The sequence below is a fragment of the Phalaenopsis equestris genome, unplaced genomic scaffold, assembly GCF_001263595.1.
Source record: "Phalaenopsis equestris unplaced genomic scaffold, ASM126359v1 Scaffold000229, whole genome shotgun sequence".
NCBI lineage: Eukaryota > Viridiplantae > Streptophyta > Magnoliopsida > Asparagales > Orchidaceae > Phalaenopsis > Phalaenopsis equestris.
In genome coordinates, this window is record NW_018164671.1 from 937628 (window position 1) to 953312 (window position 15685).

At 33.6% G+C, this 15685-nt stretch overlaps 1 protein-coding gene across 1 annotated transcript in view; it reads left to right on the plus strand.

Annotated features, from left to right (window-relative positions):
• The first annotated feature begins 618 nt into the window (after nucleotides 1-618).
• LOC110023755 (uncharacterized protein At1g03900) overlaps nucleotides 619-15685 on the plus strand; it is an 18172-nt gene continuing 3105 nt past the window's right edge. The window contains exons 1-2 of the mRNA XM_020723319.1: nucleotides 619-817; nucleotides 926-1428. Of these exons, the coding sequence (XP_020578978.1) occupies nucleotides 943-1428 (486 nt within the window). The 5' untranslated portion in view covers nucleotides 619-817; nucleotides 926-942. The remainder of the gene's footprint in view (nucleotides 818-925; nucleotides 1429-15685) is intronic.

A 15685-nucleotide genomic window follows, 5' to 3' on the forward strand; every position in this document is an offset into this window, starting at 1 on the left:
TCCGAAAAGATGAAACAACTAGATTTCACCTATTCAAATTGATGAATCTCAGCAATGGTTAGTAGTTTTTTGTTTTAGCATCCATACCACTCAATTCTTATTTATTTACATTTCTAACATCAAAAATTCAAATTTACAACTAAATAATTAAGGAGACGGATTGTAAAATAAAAACTTAAAGAGTAATTAGTTTTTAATTTAAAACTTTGCACTCTTATTTTTTAAAATACTATTATTAAATTTAAAATATAATTAATATTAAACATTTACGTTTAATAATAAAAAAATTAATTTAAAATATAATTAATATTAAATATTTACGTTTAATAATAAAAAAATTAATATATTATTAATATTTAAAAATTTAATAAAGATGTAGGAATGAAAAGTGCCTACTCAAGTCACTCTTTAATTCCACCATCACATATATATATCATTTTGTTTATATATCACTTGAATTTCATTATTATTAATTTAATGTAATGATATTTTTCATTTGATACAAACATTTGTGTGTTAGAGTAAAAAAAAAAAATGCAGGTGTTAGATATGTAAATACATATATTTGAGTGGTACGTATGCAAATATCTCTTTTAATAACTTTCGTTCCCCGTCTTATTCCGCGTCCTGCATCTTTCAGAGATCGGCAGTTCGCAGCGGAGAGTAAGTGAGATCCTCATCGTCATCATCCAATTTTGTTGCTCTCAATTAACTACATAAATTCTTCCATTGGTTTATACCTCATCGATTATCTTTCTCCATTAATTTCGTTGTTGAGGTTTGTTTTGGTTTAGTTCTTGGCAGCCATTGAAGTCGGGTACGTTCCTTGCGCTTTCTAATCGTTTTTTGTTTTTTGATGATCATTTCTTCTAAATCTGAGATCGGTCGATCGAAGGAAGGGACTGATCCTCTTGGTTTTTCGCAGGAATTTGAAATCCGGAAATGTCATCGATCGAGGAGGAGGCGTTTGAGCACACTCTCCTCGTGGTGCGGGAGGTGTCGGTTTTTAAGATCCCACCACGGAGCACGAGTGGTGGGTACAAGTGCGGAGAGTGGCTGCAATCGGATAAGATCTGGTCCGGCCGTCTTCGCGTCGTGTCCTGCGGCGATCGCTGCGAGATCCGGCTTGAGGACCCCAGCACCGGAGAACTCTTTGCTGCCTGTTTCGTCCTACCTGGTCAGCGGGAGATCTCTGTCGAGACAGTGCTCGATTCCTCCCGGTATTTCGTGCTTAGGATCGAGGATGGACGGGGTAAACACGCATTCATTGGCCTAGGGTTTAACGAGCGGAACGAGGCGTTCGATTTCAATGTGGCTCTTTCTGATCATGAGAAGTATTCGAAGAGGGAGCATGAGAAGGAGTCTGACGGCGTGGAGGGCGACGAGAGCTCGATCGATATACACCCTGCAGTGAATCATCGACTAAAGGTAAGTGTTTGCATTCATGGGTACAGATACATGGTGGATTGGAGTGAGTTTTTCTTTTTTCAACAGTGATTAAGTCGGCTGAACTAAGGGGAGTCTTGGCAAGCTAATTGACTGCCAAAGTTGGCTCTTCTAATGTTCAAACATTTTCTTTTATTCACACACGCACACAACAACAACAACAACAACAAAAACAACAAAGCCTTAATCCCACTAAATGGGGTCGGTTACATGAATCATTTTTCTCCATTCTATTTAGTGCCATATTTTTAGTTCTAATAAATTAAGATAATTTTTTATAAAATAAGCCCAAATCTTCCTAGGTCTACCCCTGCCTATCTTAACATAAGTCGAAACTAAAACATCTACTCTCATAATCGGATCATCAAATAGTAGACGTTTAATGTGACCAAACCATCTAAGATGACTCTCTCTAATTGCCACTTCAGTGTATATATATAGTTGCTTTAAGGTGGTTAAATAAATAGAACAAGAATCAATGATATGCTACATCAGTGTATCCATTGTGCAACTGTGTTTTATTGATTTTACACGTCAAGAATTAATGACATACTACCTCAGTGCACACGTCTTGCAACTGGTTTTTATTGATTTTATTTGGTATGTATTGGAATCTTGCGATTGGTATGTATTGGAATCTTGCGTTGCGAAAGTGGAGAAAGAAAATGTAATTCCTTAGTTTCAAAGGAAGATCCCCCACAACCAAGTAAGCACTGCAATTCACAATTTTTGATGTAAAAATTGGAATAAGAAAAAAACCATGGTACCTAGGCTAGTTGAAACATATACTACTAATCTTAATCTTGGAGTATAGAGTGCCGCCCTTCCATGAATTTGGAGAATTCATCAATACAATGTATGCAAACTAATCTTTGGTGTATGTCTTTTATGATGGTGGTGAAGGAAGTCATTAGGTGCTAGTGTTGATAGTATTGCATATGATGGCCCCTTCCCTCAGAAGAGAGGAGAAAGTAAGACAAAATGGGTGGTTGTATGTATTAATACGACCCCTTCTTTGAAAAAAAAAATGGAAATTGGATGATATTGAAGAATTGGTGGTGGTTGGGACGGTTACTCTTTTAAAAATGATGGGAATTAGATGACTTAGAGAGGTGAAGACAGAAAGATGGAGAAAACTGAAGATATCTAACTATGGAACATAACTGTCAAGGTTTAGAAGTCTCTACGTATGAGGATTTCACCTTGGTTTCTTATTTTAAAAATGTATTTTATAAATTTTTGGATAAGCATTTGGTTTTTTCTTCCAAATTAGCATGTACATCAGTTGTCCTGGATCTTACCCTCCCTTGACATGAGAGTGACTTCCTTTGTGTTAAACCAATAGGCTTGCATAGTTTAGGGTTGGGTGGGTGGTTAAATAGGGGTTGTTGATGGTTGTTCGACAATGGTAGTTGCTAATGATGGTCTCCAATTAAAAATCCAAATATATAGCTTTGAAGCTACATTAAAATTCCAAGATTGGTATGGATAATTTTAAGAACATTTGTGGATCAGACCAATGGCTGCTTGAAAAATGTTACAATCTCATAATATTGGTTTTTCAATATCCCATTATGAGCAATGCAATATCAGTCAAGGTTTAGAAGTCTCTACGTATGAGGATTTCACCTTGGTTTCTTATTTTAAAAATGTATTTTATAAGTTTTTGGATAAGCATTTGGTTTTTTTTTCCGAATTAGCATGGACGTCAGTTGTCCTGGATCTTACCCTCCCTTGACATGGATAGTGACTTCCTTTGTGTTGAACCAATAGGCTTGCGTAGTTTAGGGTTGGGTGGGTGGTTAAACAGGGGTCGCCGATGGTTGTTCGACAATGGTAGTTGCTAATGATGGTCTCCAATTAAAAATCCAAATATATAGCTTTGAAGCTACATTAAAATTCCAAGATTGGTATGGATAATTTTAAGAACATTTGTGGATCAGACCAATGGCTGCTTGAAAAATGTTACAATCTCATAATATTGGTTTTTCAATATCCCATTATGAGTAATGCAATATCACAAGTGACTTATGAATTAGAGCCATATAGACATTGCAGTACTTATATGGTTGTGTTGAGGCCAAATTGGTATCATCAATAAACTAATATGATAATGCAGCTTTTTTTTGTTGAAAAGCTCATCTCCTTTGGAGCAATCCAACATCATAAGTAGCATGTAAAACTCGAACCTTAAAATCAAAGGAACAATTGAAAGTTTACATATGTGGGGGTTAATTGTATAAAATTTTTGATTTAAGTCAAATGAGTCTCAATCATGGCATAAGGGTGCTTGTGGTTTGTTCGGTTGCGCTCTGCTTATCGGGTTGGTGGTAATAATGGGTGGCAGTTGCTTGCTTCTAGGATGCATGCTACCTGTTTGCACACTCTCAGATTGCATGAATGGCTTGGGAGGAAAAAGTTGTTGTCTCGGGCAGTTGAATTGGGTCAATATTGTTTGGGCCTAGGCCCTCTATTTTTTTATGTATAGATTTGCAAGTCCAAAAATTTGACGGTTGAAAGTAGCAACTTAAGAGAAAATTGAAGGTGTTTACATTCCTTGGAAATCCATATAAACTCCTCTTGGTCATTAACCAAGTTATACGCCATCACTAGAAACTTAAGCATTAAATAGTTTTGGTGTTTTATGTGCACTTTTTAAGCACAAACTTTCGTAAAAAATTAGTTAAATCCTCTCTTTTTACTCATAATTAGTCTTAAGAGCAGGTACTAAGGGTTCAAAGTGCAAATAATAGAACGCTAATAAATGATTTTGCAGGTCCAAAATGCCTAAAAAATGAGCATTTGAGCCCAAAATCAAATCGTATTGGTTCGGGGTTGCCCTTTGATGATCTTAGTTGGTGCCTTCGTGCATGTATGCATGCGGGTGTGGAGTTTTTGCTTGAATTGGGTGGATTCCAAACGCCATCAACACTTGCAGTCCATGATCTCAGCTTCCTTGTTGCCACTATTGTCATTGCAACAGGCTCACAAAGTTCTATGTTGTCATTTTTGCTCGTCATTGTAGCCACCGTCAATGCTGATATCGCCACTAACCCCTGCCACAATCGTTTTCGTTGATATCATCTCCACCTTGCCCGCCATTGCCACTCTGATTATCATTGCCATTTTTTGTTGCCTTGCTTGCACTACATTGCCACCTACTAGTCACTGTGTCATTGTTGCCCGCCTTTGCCGTTGTTTCTCTATCACCTCTTTGCCCTGGCACAACGACAATCCACAGTCTTTGGTGAAGCATTTCTTTGTTACATTTTAATGTATTATTACAAACATAATTAAATATTATTAAATAACTCGTGCCCTTTTAAAATATTTGCATTTTAAATATGCGTACTTTTTGAAAACATCCAATTAAACTACCCCTTGCGGTTTCAGATTCTAAAAAAATTGAATAAAACTCTAATGAAATTTCAATAATTCCCCAAACAAAGTCCATACATTCCTTTGGCATCTCTTGTTAAAAAAAGCTTTTACAACACCTTCCTTTGGCTCTTGTGAGCTTTAGGGAAAGCCACAATTTTGCTTCGGAAGCCACAATTTTGCTTCGGAAGACGACTTTTTTTTTTTAAATACAACAAAAATATGTTCTGGAAAAGGCACAATTAAGTGAGGGCCAATGTTTGTCATTTTGGTTTTGAGGCTTTAGTCTTCTTTTTAGAAGTTTGTTTTAAAACAAACTTAGTTGTGGACCCATGTGGGGAAGATTCAGCCAACAATGTGGCCCAATTTTTTCCTAAAAATTAGTCAATTGACCTAAAAAGTATAATACTAAGAGCACGATATGGAGATCATTATAGTGGCACGTCAAAGGAGCATTGATGAAGATCTCTAGAGGCCCAAATGAGAATATGAATTTTTAACTAGTTTTGATCAATGCTCGCTATTCTTGTCTCTTATTATTATTATTGTTGTTGTTGTTTTTTTTATTATTATTGCTATTATTATCTTTTTAATTTACTCATTATTTTGCTTGAATGTTCTCTTTGTAGCTTAGATCTTGTAAACTTTTTCTACATGATTTTCTTTTTTATTTCTAAAATTTAAAATTTTTTCAAAATTCTAATATAGAATTTGGATATTTTTCATTTGATGCTTTTTGCCATCAGATTTAAATTTGAATAAAATGCAATTCTCTTTTATCGCTGTACACATGATGAACTTCTTTCATGAAATTTATTTCTAAAATCTGTTGATTGTTTTGGAAAAAGTCCTCAGATCAAAGTTTCATCGAATCTTTGATTTAAGACATGTTTAGAATCATCGAAATACTAGTTCTTTAACTTTGTGTTGCAATAATATTCTAAATTTTTTTTGTTTGAAAGTGTTAGATTTGTGCGCCGAAGATCTGTTCAAGAGTTGATCGGGTGAATTTTATTTGTGGAAAATGACTATCCTTACTAAGGCGCTAAGAAAAACGAAAAAGCTAATATTGTCGGTATATATAGGCAAGTATGAAATATTAAAATTTCTATATTATTGACATTGAGATTCTTCAAGAAAAGTCATTCTCCATAAACAATTTGTGTAGGAGGGGATGCTATTCAAAGTACGTCTACTTTTTTATGTTGGGAGATTCCACACCCTTTAGAGGTAACTAAGAATCAAGAGATGAGTACTGTAACTCTTTGAGCTTCATCTAAGCAACCTCAATTAGCTGAGAGGGAACATGCCTTCCTTAAAGAAAAAGGAAACAAAAGGACGCGAATGCCATTACAATGAGTAGCGATAGAGAAATTTGGCTTATAGGGATAAATGTGCCCGATGAGATTCTTAATCATATTTGCATTTGGCGCCAATAGATGATTGACTTGATAGGTCTTTTTTTATTTGCTTTTTATTCTCTTAAATTTCGTTAAAGATTGTTGTATGCTTCTTTCACCGAATTCTTGTAAAAGATAAATATTGGAGGAGATGTGTGCCATCTTGCATTACTCGGAACAACGCATTGGTCAAAGTTAAATAGTTGTGGTATGAAGACAAGCACAAGAGGAAACAATGGAAGAGTTGAAAAAATTTCTTAATAGTTTTGATGCAATTTTTTTTGTAATTGTTGAGGATGTTCGTGAATTGTGATGGGATATTCAAGGTTAAAGTGAAAGAGTTGGAGGAGTGGCGCCTTTTATAAGCAATTGTGGCTTCTTAAAAGATTTTTTGGTGCTATGTTGGATTGGGACCAAGATATTAAGGATTTATCATTAGCTAAGATGCTCTTTTGTATCTGAGAATTTTGTTAAAAGCTAATTTTGTTGTAGCAAGATCAACAATTCTTCACACTTGCTAGGAAATGAATTAAGTGTTTTGTCATGAGATCTTACCCATGATGCGTAAAACATTTTTTTTTGGTAGCACAACTTTGTCTTGTCAAATAGAAATCTATATGGTGGTTATAGCCTATGATAGGGAAGGTTGAGGAAGCATTATGGGTGATAACTCTAGATTCAAGGTAACTTTTTTACCTCTACTCGAATGTCCTGAATTTGACTATGGTTGTGATGATATAGTGACCCTCCAAAGAGGTAGGTGTGTTTTTGTTAAGCTATCTTTTATTAAAATGGCCTTAAGACTTTGGAAGACCAAATTTAATTGAGATTGGTTGTGGCTTAACTCTTTAGTTATAGTGGCGAGAAACTTTTTTTTTTCTTTGATAATTCTAATATTTTATGTATGAGTTTTTTTCATCATTAATGTTTATAGGTTATGCATGAGTGAAAATTATAACTGGTGAGTTTTTTTGTATTTAAAAGAATTAGACTTGATATTTGATAGATATTTTAATAAGAGTCTTATTATATTAGTTAATTCAAAATTAAGTGCTTGGCTTGTAATATTGAAGATATTATTTGTGTGTGATCTATATTTTATAGTATAATCTTTCTTATTTTTGTCACATATGTTTATTATTGTCTCATTATAACATTGTTTAGGTCATATTAAAATAATTCTAATATTTGTTTTGTCGTTTGGTTCAACTCTTAGTTCAAACTTGGTCAAACTAATGAACTTTGAACTTCTTTTGGCTATATGTTTGGTTTGATTTCACAAACGTGCTAGCAACTATTACATTTTGGCATCAATTCTATTGAATCCTGCTTCCTAATACACTACTAGAGTTTTTGTGTGTTTTTCAGGCAGGGGCACTATTCTGTACTTTTTTATTGTATATCTTGAATGGCTGTCCAAAAGTGTGTTTTTTAGGGGAGGCATTTGAGAATTGAGATAAGTCTTTGTAAATGCTTTTTTGAGAAGTATATCCCTGGTTATTGTAAAGTGTATAAAATTTTAACAGAGGTGAGTAGCACCGACAAGGTCTTCAAGAAGCATACTATTGTGAAGATGTGATGGGATCCATTTAAGCAGTTTCCTGTCTTCATTAAAAGCGGAGGAAGTGAATATATTCGATGTGATTTCTATAGTGTTGGTCACTAATTGTCAATGAAGCAAGATTCTAGAGGGTGTTGGCTTAAGCATTATGGTCCATATAGGATGTGAACGATCTGTGAAGTTGCAAATCATGTTGAGAGCGACTTCACTATGTTGAGATATTATACAAGTTGGTGGTTTTGTGCATGGTAGTCGCCTTGTATCCAAGAAGTGATACGTTGAGGGTATGTGGATTGTTAGATTTTGAACCTTCCCAAACCATGATGAGCTTATTCTACATGATTCTCATACTCAACCATGTTTATAGTGATAAATTTTGGGTGAAATTCATAACTCAGAGTGATCTACGGAGTGGGTAGAATGTTAGTTCTTGCTCCAAAGTTTTCAGATGCATATGACCCATTTTTTATGAATAAAAAGGGTTGGGAAACTTAACATGGCTTGGGATGATAAATTTGCTCTAAAGGCTTGTGAGCACTCACAACTTGATGATTGGTCTTGACAAGAAGTACATGTCGAACTTCTCGAATTTAGTTGACCACTTGACGTCACATTCTTAAGCTTCTTGTTTCTATAGGATTGCTTTTAGCTGAAACTTATTATAGACTCTAATTATTTCGGTCTGGAAGCACGGGTGAAGCTTTCTAGCTAGGAAGATAGTTCGTCCAAGTGGCTCTATCTATTAGAGATTAGCGATCTTTATTTTGTAAGACAATTTTGTTAGTATAGTTGATTACCTGGTGGTGTTTTTCTCTTTGATATGGATTGAATTTAACATCTAGGGCCATATTAGGCGCGTTGATAGGATTTCTCAAAGGGTAGGATTGGACAATAGGGTCAATGGAACTAAATAAGCTTTGTTCTACGCAAAGATGGCTGATATTGACCCATTCATTGGAACTTAATTTTGCAACCACTCTTTGTTTTCTTAAAGAGATGCACTTGCCTTCAATTTGAGCTAGGAAATGAGGTATGATAGCTATTTGATCATTCAAAAATGCATCTAAGCATCTTACATAGGGTTTCATCTTCTAGATTACTTCTATCTTATTCGGGTTCATATCATTTCCTTGGTGGCTAACCAAGAACCCCAAATCTTGCATGAAGTCTCCTCAAAGGCTCATTTCGTCTCATTGAGCCTCACCTAGCTGCATCATAGGGGTTAGAGATACTATTCTGGATTTTGCATATGTTAAGATTTGTTAAAACTATTATTAAGATTGTAATCCACAAATAATTCTATGATCCCCAAAAATCTCATTTTTGAGATTATGTAATTTTGACTTTCGTCAGTGTGAAAGAGATGATTGATCGGTTGTTTGGTTTGTTGAAAAATAATGTTGTATAAAAGTAAACTCTTATATCTGAAATATTTTGGATTTATTTTGTTTAGTATAAAGTAAATGCAAGTCTCTATATTTTTTTGTTTGGTTTGAAAAAAATGAAATCAATATAAGATACACTAGTCAATAGTGACTGCGGCCGACAATTACGAGTGGTCGGTGGGCAGGCGACCGATCGACATGTGCTTATTAGTGGGGTTTGGGAGCCGAGTCACTAGAAACAGTCAATAGGGACGATAGTGGCGGAGAAAATTTTACACAAAACTGTGTAATTAAGTTCACCAAAATCCAGTGAATTCCAAAGATTGAATTGAAATCGAGAATGAATTTCACAGAAAGAATACAATGAACTTCTTTTGTTGCCGACCAAACAATCCATTTGCAACAATAGACCTTTTTTGGTGTGAAGGATGTATCCTCTTTGCTAAAATTGTTCTGCCTATTATGATTGTACCTAGATTATGCAGTCATGGTGCTAGGTATTTAATGTATGTACTAGACATGAATGTGTTGGTCAATTTGAGGGAGACAAAAGTTATCCTTGGGATAAGTTTTGTTAACAATAAGGTTGTGAACATAATACCTTTTAACTTTTATTGGTGTTTTTCATTATTAATACATTGGTAATGATGACAACATTGGTAAGCCAAGTGAGACAATTCACCTCTGTGATGAAATCATTTTTCAAAGCTTGCAAACCTTTTGTTCAATGGTTTTGATGACATAAGGAGTATAATTTTGCTTCTTTTGGGCAATCAGATTGCAAATGGGATCCAAGCAATGATGGTGTCTCGATCAATGTTAGGCATGCCTACTGGGCCCTAAGAAAATGTTTTAATTAAAGATCAACAAGTTGATATCTTTCTATCACTCTTCCATTGTGATTATGTACCCAATTTGGATTGTTTGGGCTTAATGTTTTTAATAAATTGGGATCATGATGAGGCTTTTATTGATTGAGGTTTTTTTAGAGTGTCTTCATCTCAAAGGTTAAATTTATTCTGTTAATCATGATCACGAATGTGTTTGTAAAGGAAACAAGAGCATGCTTACATATTGGTTCTCTTATCACTCCAGTATCGGTGATAGGATCATAGACTTTAAGATATGGGATGGAAGTGACGTCACAAAAAATTGATTGATGGTCTCTAAAATATTATATTATAAGATTATTTAGAATTTACCGATATTAATCAAAATGGTTGAGCTGCTTGACGAGAGAATTCTTTGAGTGTGACAAGCAACATGATAGTTTCCACGACCCTAATAGGGCACTTTTTAAACTCCTATAACGGTTTGACTGCTGACTAAAGCTTTTATCTTGTAAGACTAGATAGAAGAGTTTGTTGTAAAATAGGCATAACTCTTGTTTTTTATTAGAATACCCTTCACCTTGAAACTTGGGTCATTAATCCAACATTAATGATAGTGGATCCTGGTGCGGAGATTGCATCTATGTAAGATGATGGGATGGTCAGTTTATGATTTCTTCAATTTTTGTTCTTCATGGGTGATATAAGGATTTGATTTGAAAGAAGTGGGCCCTTGTTGATAATAACTACACCCACTAGTTCGTGATTTTCAAGCTACTATGTTGTTAGGGTTGTGTTTTGTGTAGGTTAGTTTCTATATAAGCATACATATCTTGGATAAAGCGGCAGAGATATTCATGTTGAATAAGTATTTCAATTTTTTACTTGTGTTGGTTGTATGATTTTGTCGTTTGTTTATAGGCTTTGATGGAAGTGATAATTTTGAGTTTTATTCCAACTATTTAGCTCAATAAGATGAGGCCACTTAACATTCTGTAATTTCTAATTGAGATTAGAATGTTGACATTACAGGCATTAAGGGAAGTATTTCAAGTTTCGTTGAAGTTTTTTTTGCTATTATTATTCAGGGTTTAGGGAGGAAGTCCTTTTTCCTTTTGTTGGTCTTGTTTTCTTTGTTGGGTAGATTGTGTTTCTATTATTAAGGGTTTGGGGTGGAAATCCTTGTTCCTTTAGTTGGTCTTGTTTTTATTGTTGGGTATACTAAGTTATTTCATTTTGGGTGTTGTTTGTTTCCTTTCTAGTGGGCTCAACAACAACAACAACAACAACAACAAGAAGCCTTTATCCCATTAAGTGGGGTCGGGTACATGATTCTTTTTTCTCCAATGTGTCCTATTGAGTGTCAAATTTTCATTTAATTCTAATAAATTAAGATCATTTTTTATACAATATGCCCAAGTCTATCTAGGTCTACCTCTGTATTTCTTAACATAAGTCGAATCTAAAACGTCTACCCTCCTAATCAAATCATAATTTTAAAGTATGAAACATCAAATTAATTCCTCTATAATTTGCACACCATTGCGCATTCCCTTTATTCTTTAAAATGGGATTAAAATACTATTCTTTCACTCCTCAGACACCTTTTTGGTTTTTAAAATAATATTAAAGAGTTTAGCAGGCCAAGAAACTCCAAAATTTACTGTATATTTCCACACTTCAATTGGGATGTCACTAGATCCTACAGACTTTTCATCCTTAGTTTTTTTTAAAGCCTCCTCAACTTCTTTTTACTAATGCGGCGGTAAAAATAAAATATTTTATTATTATTAGTGATATGAAAACCACTAAAGTTGATCATATTTTCATAAACATCATTAAAATGTTCATCAAAAGAACTAACCAACATATGTTGAATATTTTTTCCATGAAGGTGACTTTTTATTTTTTATCTTTAGTACACTTGGGTTAAATATTTATTTTTCTTTTCTCTTTGTTTGACTAATTTATACATATATTTTCACTCTCCTTAGTATTTAATATATTATAAATATCACTAAAAGCAGAATTTTTAGCATTACAGATTGTTTTGTTAAACTTCCTATGGGTTATTTTATGTTTTTTTCAGTTCTCTAAGTTTTTATATTTAAACCAATTTTCATAACATTACATTTTATATTTTATGTTTTCTTGCATATTATTATTTCACCACCAACTATTTTTATTTTTAAAAAAATTTTCTTTTGATTCTCCAAATAGATCTTTCGTAACTTGTTTAATAGTGTTTGTTACTTTATCCCACATAAAATTTATTTCTTCATGAATATCCTAAATCTTGAAATATTGAATTTTACTTATAAAAATAATTATTTTTGTCTTTCAGGTGCCCTAGTCTAATTTTTGCAATAATGATTCATAGTATTTTTTATTTTACAACTCTTCATCTTAAAATCTAGAATTAATAATCGATGTTGAGTACTTCAATTCTTACTTGGAATGACTTTACAATATTTACATTATCGATGATCTCTTCTTCTCATAAGAAAATAATCAATTTGTGTTTTATTAGATCCATTCTTATAAGTAATAATATGCTCATCTCTTTTCTTAAATAAAGTATGAGCAATAACAAAATCATATGCTAAAGCAAAATCAAATATGACATGAGCAATAACAAAATCATATGCTAAAGCAAAATCGAATATAACTTTTAACTTTTTCTTTAATCATACCAAAACCGTAGCCACCATGAATATTTCTAAAATCTTCAACCACTCTACCGACATGTCCGTTTAAATTTCTTACATTGAAAATTCTTTCTTTAAGAGATATCATTTGTATTAAGTCTTCTAGGTCATTGTAGAATTTATATTTAAAATCTATATCTAAACCTACATGAGAAACGTAAGCATTTATGATATTAAAAATCTTGTTATCAACAATAATTTGAAGGGCTATAATTCTACCAAATTCTATCTCCAACTCTATTAATTTTTGCAACATTATCTTTCAAACTTTTATTTATAATTACACCCACACTGTTTTTAGTGCGACTCTTTCTATTGTGCTCATTCCACTATTTTTTTTGGTCACTGGCGGCTTCATCGATAATTTGTTGCGCCTTGATGTGATGGAGGAGATCAAGATAGGAGTAAACTTTTTCACTTATCATTGCAAAATGGAGGTTAAGTAGGAGTCCTCTGGGAAAAACCTCTCGCAACAACTTGGGATCAACTCCTTTGAAATTTGACGGGTGATGGTGGAAACCACTAAAATTATTTTTTGAGGGACTCTCCCTTATTTTAGTGAAGGCCAAAGATGTGGAAGTTTTTACTGATTTTCTTATTCCTGATGAATAGATCAGCCAGAAGGCATGTCAACTCAACATAGTTTTGTAATCCCACACAAAAATGGGTGAGACTTTGTTGTACTTGAACTTTGTGAGTGATTGGGAATGCCTAGAATTTAGATACGACGCCTCTAGTCCGACTAGGTGTTTCTTGAGTGATGAGAATTGGAATAAGAGCTGCTGTAGTGTTGCAGGTGTTGTACTTGTTCTCCATTGGGCGAGAGGGGGGCTGTTTGCATTCACAAATCAACAAAGGGCAGAATGTTTGTTCTCCAAATTCTTACTTGTTGGAATATCATAATAGTAGATAGAGTTTAATGTTCTAACTTTGAAAGAAGTTCTCATACATATTAAAAAGTATAATCTAATGCATTGGCAATATAAACTTTTTCTTAGGGAAATCTAGAAAGGGAAAAGTATGGGTCCTAATTCAGTTGATAGATCCCATTGGTTTCAATTATGGACTATAGAAAGTCGCCTATCATTGAATTTGGACTTGTCAATACAATATAAATGACATAAGCTATGTTTGTTTCCTGCAATGGTGGTGAAGGGTTGGTATTGGTGTTCATGGTGCTGCATATCAGGTAGAACATTTCCATGGTCATTTGATAATTAGCGGCGATGGAGATGATCTTCCTAGAAAGAAGGGTTCAGACAAGCTTGAGGTAGAAAAGGGGGTTGATTAAGAGAAAAAAAGAGACAAATCTATTGCACATCAATTGGTGTTTAGAGCCTTGAAATTATATATGTCTATTGGCAGTTGCTTAATAATGGCCTTTTTCGAGATGCCCTTGGACAATGAGCACAATATATTGTTTTGAAGCTCTTGATGAACCAGGTCTAATTGAATTGATTGATCAAAATTATGGCGATTAAATAGATCATAATAATTTAAAGAATGTTCATAGATGAAATTTAGGATCCTTAGAAAAGGGTGATGATAGGTTGTTAATTTGTGTCAAATTGTTTGTATCAAGGGTAATCCCATGTTACAAGTAACTAATGGATTATAGCTCTGTAGAAGCCTCAATAATCTTTATAAGAAGTTATTGTTTAATTTTAGGTCTAATGGAAAATTGATAATAAGCTTTTTTTTTGCGTTAAAATGTTCATTTTGTGAATGCATTCCAATGTTGCAAACGATTTATGAATTTTATATTTGTAAAAGATGAAGAGCATATAGAAGTTTAGATCTAAGAGGTCAAAGTGCATGAACTTCAATAACTTTTGATATGATATGATGTTGAAGGAGTGTTTCTCGAAGTGTTATCGGAGGTTAAGAGATCGAGCAAAATGGTGGGCAATCCTTGTCTTCCCATTGGTTGCTTGATTTACATGACCATAGACGAAGAAGGGACTCATTTGAGCCTATGAACAAGTTTGGGGTGGTCTGGTTTGGGCCATTCTAGTTTACAAGGGGCAAAATATGCATGAAATCAAATGTTTTTGTGCCACTGGAATTGTCGCGACAAGACAATCGTTTACCCTACAAAGTTGTAGAATTTGAGGTCAGCTTATCCATTCAAATAATTTTTAAAGTTTGTTGCCAGGACCATAAATACTTAGAATCCAATGATTTTTTTTTCATTGGAATTGTTGCAGTGACAGTCATTTTGACTATAAATTTATAAAATTTGGAGTTAGTTTATTCCTTCATATAATTTTTAAAATCAATCTGTCCGTTTATGTGCTTTGAGATTTTTGATTTTGGATTGTATATCATGCTTGCTTTGATAAAATTTGTGTGTTCCAACATGATCAAACTCTTTACATAGAGATTAGAATCAATATTTTATATATAGCATATTAAGATGCATAAAAGTTCGATAGATTTTTGTGTGGACTAGTTTCCTTTATGTATTTCAAAGTCACCTAAAAAAAGTAATCATTGATTCCTTGGAATATTGAGAAGATTTTTGGATGTACATTTTTGTTTAGAATTAGTTCAATGCCTGAGGTTATTGATTCCAAGAATCCTGATAGGTTTCACTTAAGAAATAGTAATTTTGTACTATGAACATGAAGATGATTAAGAACATTGTGTTGATGAAAAAGAACATGAGATGGTGTCGTGGAAATTTTTAATGTTTAAATGAGCATTGATGCCTAAGGTTATTGATGTTAAGAATTGTGTTTTTTGTCATTTAAGAAAAGATTATTTCATGCTATGAAGCATGAACAACATTAGAAACTTAGTGTTGATCCAAATATGAGATGACACTGAGAATTAGAAAGTTTGTTAAACTATAATAGGGATATGCTGAATTATGTATGTGCGTGGGGATATCTCCCATGACCCTATATGTATGCAGACAACTACTTTGAATTTAAACTTGATATATGACCTGGCTTGTTCAAACCATGTATATATA